Source organism: Ictalurus punctatus, chromosome 18, assembly GCF_001660625.3.
Source record: "Ictalurus punctatus breed USDA103 chromosome 18, Coco_2.0, whole genome shotgun sequence".
Taxonomy (NCBI): domain Eukaryota; kingdom Metazoa; phylum Chordata; class Actinopteri; order Siluriformes; family Ictaluridae; genus Ictalurus; species Ictalurus punctatus.
In genome coordinates, this window is record NC_030433.2 from 24,369,002 (window position 1) to 24,378,898 (window position 9,897).

The 9,897-nt window shown below is 38.3% G+C and overlaps 1 protein-coding gene across 1 annotated transcript in view; it reads left to right on the plus strand.

The window, feature by feature from the left end:
* The first annotated feature begins 6,455 nt into the window (after positions 1-6,455).
* LOC108278816 (transmembrane protein 164) overlaps positions 6,456-9,897 on the plus strand; it is a 26,109-nt gene continuing 22,667 nt past the window's right edge. Inside the window, exon 1 of the mRNA XM_017492438.2 lies at positions 6,456-7,708. Within this exon, the coding sequence (XP_017347927.1) occupies positions 7,271-7,708 (438 nt within the window). The 5' untranslated portion in view covers positions 6,456-7,270. The remainder of the gene's footprint in view (positions 7,709-9,897) is intronic.

Consider the following 9,897-nt stretch of genomic DNA (forward strand, 5'->3'; position numbering starts at 1 on the left):
ACTGTTTATAATCCATGGGTTTTAAAATAGCGGGTGCAGTTTGTCTGGTTCTGTGGCTGCTGGCGCATGTTGATGATGTCAGCGGCCGACCTACAGGTGTACGCAGAGACGTAGACCGATTAGTGACTACACCAGCGAGAGTTCAGAGGAAAGACCAAGACTTTGGGCCTGTTCGAGGATCAGAGAGAGTACCGAATACAGGTGATAGAGGTGAGGTGATAAAGTACCTGTTGTACTTTTATAGTTCTGGAGCACCAACCTAACACACACACACACACACACACATTTCATCCCTGTTAATAGGCAGATAAGTAAAAGTACAGTTAATGTAGTAGTAATAATAATAATAATAATAATAATAATAATAATAATAATAATAATAATAATCTTGAGTAAAAGTAGAAGTAGTGATCAAGAAAATGACAATAAATAAAAGTAAATAAATTCTTTATTTACTTTACAAATTACAATAAATAAAAAAAATCCCACTTGAGTCTACAGATGATTATGTCTAGTCTGAAAATGTTCTATATCTGAGGAACAATGATGTACACTAGCCAAGTGAGCCATGCTGAAGTGAACTCCTCCATTATCAGCAGCATATAATGAAGGATAACATTAGCTAACTAGCTAACGTAGCCAAATCCTGTTGGGTTGTTGGTTGTTGTTGTTGTTTTTAGCTAGCTCATGTTAATTCTCCTTTATCCTGCCTACAGTCTGTAGCAGCACTCAGATATACCGTATTTAACGCAACACACGATCGCTACTGAACACCGACGTGACGTCTTAAGTTTACTTTCATACTGTAAAACAGTGAAAGATCTGACTAGCGCTAGGCTAGCTCACTCCGCTAGCTAACGGCTAACCTGTACATGTTTTCGCAGGTTTTATGTCGAGCGGTGAAATTGTGAGATAGCTCCACGTGTTTTGACTCGTGTAATATAATTAAGAGATCGTTATCGTGTTGAAGAGTTTAAAACTGAGGATGGGTGATAAATCGGGTCAGGGATGCTCATCTGTCTTCACTGTCTCAGACACTGCTGCTGTGGAATGAACGATTGAATTTGTTGAATTTTATCAAATGTGATGTCTTTTAATGGGCTCAGAGTTTTCTGGAGTCACATGCATTAAACTAGGCAAAGTATGTTGTACTACAATTAACGGGTTACTGTATATACTACCGCAGGAAGAAATTTCTCATGCGTTATTAATTCTACTCGCTAAAGCGTCCCGTCTCACCTCCAGGTTCTGCACAGAAACAAAATGGAGGGTTGAAGGGATTTTTGAGCAAGACGGTTCGACATTTCAAACTCCACGCTCCTCCTGCTACAGTATACGCTCTCCCTGTCTCCCTCATCGCCATGGCGCTCCTCTGCTGCGTCACGTGAGTTACTCGGAACAAATCAGTCTCCATTTTAGAACTTTTATTGGAGCATGTTTACTGCGGACCCGGAATAAACTTTAGACACGACCAGTATGGCAAAAAATCTCACATCGTGATATTTCAAGACATTTCGATAATCCACGATATGTATCCATCATGCATTTCAAAATGTGAACAAAAAGAAAAAGCATTTAACAATATTAAACATTCAGATAGTACTTTAATCGACGTAACAAATTATTTAAAAAAAAAAAAAGAAAGATATTACAGGACCTGCAAAATCTCAGTAAAGTGTTTCAGTACATAATTCATCACGGTATTGATATTATATCATCATATCGCTCAGCCTTAGAGAGGAATAATGAGGCGTATGATGCAGATTCTCTGTATCACAGTAGTCTGTATAAAAGCCCTGAATGGTAGAGACAGTCATTTATTCCATTTTCAATTCAAAACAAAATATTAAATTAGCATATTCACCACCACAAATAAGCAAGTTTCTTAAACCGTGGAGCGCATCTCAAACTTTTTACAGTCAGAAACTCATTTAACTATAAAAAAAGAAACCCCTGTTTTTTTTTTTGTTTTGTTTTGTTTTTTAAAAAAACCCCAAAACAAACAGGCGCATTATTTAAATGTGTACAGGACTATTTCGATTATTAATTTAAATAAATAAATAAATAAATCTTTTTTTTTCTTTTTTTTTTTTTACTAAAAATGTTTTTTACTTTGCTACTTAAAATTGCATCATGATTTTTTTTTTTTCAAAATTTCTCATATTAAAAAATAAACAAATAGTTCATATAATGGGAGTTAAATAAAAAAAAAAAAAAACAATTATAGACGAATTTTTTTAAATATTCCAATGTGTTTATAAACAAAAATTGTTCACATTTAGATATAAAATATAGCAGCATTCTTGAAAATGTACGCAGTTTATGACTTATTTCATGTGTGTTTGTTTGTTTGTGATTTGTTTAGGGGGTTAATATGTGTATAAAGTTTATAAGGTAATACCGGAGGATAATGATGTTTTTCAGTGCATTAAATCATTCATTTCCAGGTAACTTCTATTTATAAGAATAATACATTTGATCATGATGATCAGCTAGGAGCTGGTCTTTAACCGTTACCCAGTGTCTCATATCAACTGAATTTATTCCACAAAATGCTTCTATAGCCACATGAATATACAGTTCCCTCCATTAATATTGGCACCCTTGATAAATATGAGCAAAGAAGGCTGTGAGAAATTATTTTTATTGTTTAACCTTTTGATCTTTTGTTTATAGTCAAAAGTCACAAAAATACTCTGCTCTCATGGAGATCAAACAATTGCAAACACGATACAGGTTTATCCATAAAACAAAGCTTTGTTCAATATAGGTGTACAACAATTATTGGCACCCTTTTAGTCAATACTTTGTGCTAGCTCCTTTTGCCAAGATAACAGCTCTGAGTCTTCTCCTATAATGCCTGATGAGGTTGGAGAACACATGGCGAGGGATCTGAGACCGTTCCTAGTGTTCCTAGTCACCCACGTGTACTAAAAAAAAAAGTAAAATATCAATAGGAATATACTTCAAATATATTTTTCTCAAATGAATTAATTGGGTGCCAATAATTGTTGCACACTTATATTTAACAAAGATATATATATTATTTGGATAAACCCGTGTTGTGTTTGTAATTGTTTGATATCCATGAGAGCAGAGTATTTTGTGAATTGTTTGAACAAACGAAAGGTCTGTCAAAAGCTTCAACAATAAAGACAATTTTTCACAGCCTTCTTTGCTCATATATTTATCAAGGGTGCCAATATTAGTGGAACAATGGAACTGTAATGCAACAATCAAATCTGAGTGTAAAATAAATCTTGATTTTTTTAAATCATAGTTATGAAGATTTTGCTATGTTCCTGTAATTACTGTGGATGTATATATCAGTTGATACTTTTTATATTTACATTCCTTCTCTTTTCCTTTGCAGGTGTGCTATCGACCGGCCAGTTCCGTTAGAAGGAGGTTTCTAGGAAGCCAATAAATTTGACAACAAACAGCAAACATCGTCATGTGTCACGCTGTTCATTCATAAATGTGTAAAAGATCTACTTAAAAATAGCAAAAAATAATCCTGCTTCATTAAAAATGCTAACGAAACACTGGCAGTCTCTCTCTCTCTCAATCTCGATGGACGGACAGATGGATGGATAGATAGATAAATGGATATATGGATGGATGAAAAAAAATCTACAACACTATCATTTGGTGATGAGTTGTTGTATGTAGGTGATGTGTTGATGTATGTAGGTGATGAGTTGATGTATGTAGGTGATGAGTTGATGCATGTACGTGATGAGATGATGTATGTAGGTGATGGGTTGATGTATGTAGGTGATGAGATGATGTATGTAGGTGATGAGTCATGTCCGAATACTTAACAGATGGTCAGCTAATTTTCCACTGCTCTGTAGTCAGTTAGTATTTTTTTCCAAGGTGAGACTGAAGGTGTTCTTTGATTTCGTATTCATCAGAGTGGTTTTCTTGGTGGTTGTAGGCCATGTGAACTCTACTTGAACACGTTAGCTGGGGAACACTATGTCTATGGCTTGTGTACCGTACAGTAGTTATAGTAGTAGTAGTAGGAGTAGTTGTGTAAATTCACCACAAGAGGTCGCGTTTGCCGTTTGCTCATTTTACCCATCACAAGGCACAGAAAACACTTCTATCACTCAAACTACATGTTACTGGGGAAAAACAAGAGATTCTTACAAATAGGCCACAATGTAGGACATACATATGCTCATTCATTTAAAAAAAAAAAAAAAACATAGACAAAGACACACAAAACAAAATTTAAAAAATCAATACAAATAATAATTATAATATATACATACACACATAGAGGGGGGAAATGGGGCTATATCTATAAGGTTCCACAAGAAACCGTATCATTGTTACTGTGACCATTAGTGCAATCATTTTCCTACTTCGCCACATAATTATTGCAAATGGAAAAAATCTAGAAATTTCCTTCACATATAGTAGTAGATATTTCTCGTAGGCTGGCACACGCCCTAAATCTGAGAGCCACTCATAAATTGATGGCTTTCCAGGAGACTTCCAGCCTCTCACAGTGATGTGTCTGCCCAGCATGATGCAGCTCTGTATCCACTGAGATTCAGCTTTCCTAATGATCACTGAGAAGATACAAACCGGGACTGAAATTCAACCGGGCCTGTGATATCTTTGAAATATAATTGTGCACCTCTGAACTTCTGAACATACCACAGGTCATGAAACAGTTTACCCCCTTCCCTCTGGCATTGCCAACATCTGGACTGTCCATCAAACCTGCTGTAAACAGCTGGCTGGGCATCCAGTAAAATATGTGCAAAAATGTTTACGGTAGAAGACACAATCTAATATCTTTAGACTAGAGATCGACCGATAATCTGTTTTACCGATATTTTTCTTGATATTTTGTAATATCGGGTCCACCGATAAATGACGCCATCTTGTGGGCGTTTTAAGAATTGCTCGCAGGACCGCCATCGGAGCACTGAATCTGAGGGAAGACGAGTCGAAAACGGTGTGCACGGGTAAAGTAGACTTGCTTTGTTTTAATTAATACATTTGATTTGACATAACACTCGTTAATGAACAAATGAGATGTGTTACATAAACGCTTGATTTGTAGTTTAAGCAGCATGGTGCTAAGGAATAGAGACGCACTCACAGAGTCACATAATCTTATTTACCTCATCAACACTTTTATTTAAATTTAAAAAAGACTCTTTAGTAACGGTGCACTTTATTTTATTTTTTTTTGCACTCTTTCAGACCCCCCTATTTACTGGTGTATAAATAAGAGTTGTTTTGTTTCGTATGCGAGGAGGAAGTGAAATTGACAAAATTGTTATATGTAAGTTCATAAGTTGTTCGGTTCAATTGTGTTATTATTGTGTTGAAAACAGTAAATAGTAAAACAATAAATAAATATCGGCTCTGCATTTCGGTTACTGAGCGCATAAACATACAAATAATTGGCATCGGTTATAAAAATAAATGTTACATAATTACATAATTGCTTACTTACTTGCTACTTCCAGACTCCCTAAGTACTAGATCCTTACTTACCTACATACTTCTTAGCTACTTTCTTGCTTATTATTGACTTCCCTTCTTTACTTACAAACTTCTTACTTACTTCCCTCCTTTTAACCCTCCTATTATGTTATATTATTATATTATTTTATTATTATATATATTGGAAAAAAAAAGTTACATCCATTATGTTAAGGGTCAAAATGACTTCCAGAGTTTAAATACACACAAAAACAGCAAAGAACAGCTTACAACAGAAAACCTTTATTATTTCTTGTCCGAGACAAACCATAGGAAGAAATATTTGCATGTAAGTTCATGACCCTAAATGAGGAAAGTCATTTCAAAGAGAAAAAGAGAGATTAACCAGAATTTCAGATATCTCAAATGTGGAAATGGGTCAAATCGACCCGTAACATGATAGGAGGGTTAACTTACTTACCTCATTACTACTATTATTATTACTACTACTTACTTACATACTTATGCACCTACTGACTTACTTGTTTCCATCCTTCCTAATTAGGCTACTACATCCTTATTTACTTACTTACCTACTTCATTTTCAGCTACTTTCATACTTCCTACTTATTTATTTATTTAATGAGTTAGTTTCTACATCCCTTCCTACTGACTTACATTTACTTCCTCACTTCCCTCCTTCATTACATACTTCTTAAGAACCTACTTATTTACTTCCTTTCTTCCGTACTTCTTCTCTACTTCCTTCCTGAGTTGCCTACTTCCTTTATCACTTTATTTATTTACTTCTTCCTTCCTTCCTTTCACACTAACGTTCAAGCACCACGAAGGTCATAAAAGTGTGACGGCGAACAAGGAGTTAAAGTGGGCGTGGTCAGTCGTTGAGGGCAGCTGATCCGATCCGCAGAGCTGCTGTAACAGCCAATCATCGTGTGAGGGGGCGGGGTTTTGTGTTCGCGTGCTGAGTGGGTGGGGTAGAGAATAATTGACGGGTTTGTTGTGGAGGATCTGAGTGCGGGGAGATCTACTGCTGCCTGGGGGTTGAGAAGAAGGCTGAACCGGACACACACACACACACATATCAATCATCACCGCGTAATTATCTCACCAAATTTCGGCAAGCTAGTGACGTCATTTTATTATTATTATTATTGTTTTACAACTCTGATATAGTTGCGTGTTCAATCGTTAATTGTTGCACAGAGTGTGTGTGAGAGAGAGTGTGTGTGGGTGTGTGTGAGAGTGAGAGAGAGTGTGTGTGTGAGAGTGAGAGAGAGTGTGTGTGTGAGAGAGTGTGTGTGAGAGAGTGTGTGTGAGAGAGAGCGAGAACGCGCGTGTGTGGGAGAGTGAGAGAGTGTGTGTGTGTGTGTGAGAGAGAGAGTGTGTTTGTGTGTGTGTGTTGCACACATTTCTGTAAGATCTGGGAGGCAGGGTGGAGGTCATATCAGGGTTCTGTAGTAGGTTTGGAGACTTATGCCGTTTATTTCAGAGTGTATTAGCGCTAGGAAGCTAGGGAAGACGTGTTTTTTACGTGGACACACACACAGGCTGAGGAGCGCGCGTGCAGCGTTTACGGAGACCGACGACACCGAGTCGTGTTGTGATGTGATGTCGTAAAGACTTGAACGAAACAGGAGAACTCGGATGAAGCGAGCACAGCTTTACGGCTGAAGTAACGGTAACATAGCTTGCTAGCTTGCTAGCTGGCTTAGCCGAGCTAGCTCTGTATCTCCAGCCGCCTTCCCGAACACGACCCGCCGCTCGCGCACCAGGAACACCGGAATCCCAACCGCAGTTCATGTTCCGCCACGAAGTCGGCGTCCTGTCGTTCATTCCGTCCTGTTCCTACCTGTTCCAGTACGAGAAGAGGAACATGTCACGCTACAACATCTACAGCCTGCTGGACTGGATGTACGGCGGAGTGGACCCCCGGTTCGAGGGGAACGGAGGGCCCGAGTGCGCCGCCTTCCTGCCGCCCTGGCAGCGCGCGTGCGAGAGCCTGGTGTTCGTGCTGCTCTCCGTGGCCGAGGTGATCGTGTCCGCGCGCAACATCAACGTCTCGAGGGCGCACCGGGAGGCCGTGAGGGACACGCGCCGACACAAAGAGGACAGTCTGGGCAAGAACCTGCTGCTCGCCGCCCTCTGCATCACGTTCGGGGTCGAGGTGGGCTTCAAGTTCGCCACCAAAACCGTCATCTACCTGCTGAACCCCTGTCACGTGGTCACCATGATACAGGTGAGGGGGTGCTTACTTTTATAACAAGTTAAAAAAAAAACTCAACTACTAATAATAGACAGAAGTAAACAACAACAATGTCACATGCTCACCATGATACAGGTGAGTGACTGCTTACTTTATAATAATAATAATAATAATAATAATAATAATAATAATAATAAAAACAACAACAAACCTCTTTCTCTATCCATTAATATTGGCACCCTTGGTTAATATGATTCAAAGAAGGCTGTGAAAGTGTCTTTATTGTTTAACCTTTTGATCTTTTGTTAAAAAATTTCACAAAAATACTCTGCTCTCATGGATATCAAACAATTACAAACACAACACAGGTTTATCCAAGAAATATGTCTGTTAAATATAGGTATGCAACAATTATTGAGACCCCTATGAATCCATATGAGAGAAATCTAATCTATTTGAAGTATATTGCCATTGATATTTTAAATTTCTTTAGTACACCTGGGAGACTAGGAGCAGGAAATTGTTCAACCATGAATTCCTGTTTCACAGGGGTATAAATATGAGGTAAAACATTGACCAAACTCCCTTAGTCATTCATAACAATGTTTAAGAGCGAGGAATAAAGCTGTGATGTGCAGTAAAAGGTTGTTGAGCTTCACACAATGGGGCGTGTCTATAAGAAAATAGCACAAGCATTGAAAACGCCCATTTCCACCATCAGGGCTAAATTTTGCATATATTTCCAATATTTTGGCAATATATGCCATGTATCCTAACATTTCGTTAGGATACATGGCATCATGGACTCCATGAAATAGCAACAGATATTAAATGAAAACCTGACTGCCTCTGCCAGAAAGCTTCAAATGGGCCGTGGTTGGATCTTCCAGCAGGACAATGATCCAAAACATCATCAACATCAACACAAACATGGTTTACTGACCACAACATCAAGGTCCTGCCATGACCATCCCAGTTCCCTGACCTGAACCCCATAGAACACCTGTGGGGTGAACTGAAGAGGAGAGTCCACCAGCGTGGACCTCGAAATGTGAAGGATCTGGAGAGATTCTGTATACTCTTAAAACAGATGTGTTAGAAACACACCTGCATGTCTAGTTAAAAGCAACACAAAATGTGTTGTCCTTAACACAGTGTATTAGTACATTGAACACGTGTTATGTGTTAAACATTTCCACACAAAGATGTGTTAAAAAATTAACACAGATGTGGTGTTTATACTTTCCCCCCCCTCACTTATTCTAAACTGTAATTTGTTTGTGCTAAAATTCTACTGAAATGCTCACAAAATAAACAAACAGTTGTATAGAATTCAGGTGACATTTATTAAAATCATTAAAACATTTGACAGATGTAAGAATTGGAATTGATGCATCTTCTTACGAATCTCGACGCCGTCTGGGAAGACAAGAGTCCCGCTGAAAAGCTGTAAAAGAGCAAAAAGAGTGTTGTTTAGTTATTGGCTTCAAATATGGACAAATGTGTTTGTGCTTTAACTCTCCTAACGAACAAAATGGCACTGTAGACTCACCAGGAAAATCTAGCTGACTTGTGAATATTTATTTTCCAGCCTTTAGCACCTCACCGCCATTTTTTTTTTTTTGCAAAACCTAATTAATTTAATCAACATTACAGAGATAGAGGAAAGCATTACAACCTACTGTAACCCCAACATCTCTTTCTGTCATGTTAACCATGTGAAGAAGTTTTGGCCTCGACATTACTAAGCTAGCTAAGTTCCGTTAGCCACTGACTGTCTGCACCTGTTACCCGCATTAACATTCACCCAATACATGAAGAAACACGGCTCTATCCCATCCTTCAAATGCTAATTAGCATTACAGCTTGCCTTGTCCAGAACACTTGCTAAATATAGTTAACGTTAACCCACTCTCTGTATTACATCATGGTGAACAGCTGTAATGCTGCATTATCGTTAACTTTCAAAAAGGTCATGGGAATGTCTAAAGCTGTATGCTAAAGTAATGTTATTAACTCCGGGTTAGCATCACTCATTACTACTGTGATTGGTGACAGCATCCAGCTAGCTAACCCTAACTCAGAGCCTCAGATAAGATTCAGACCTAGAGAATTATCGAAGAACCTCAGTCCATATTTCACAGCCGACAAACACATGACACTAGTAGTGTAACGCTAACCCTGAGGAAGCAGTACATGATGTTCACTGTTGGCGCCGTAGC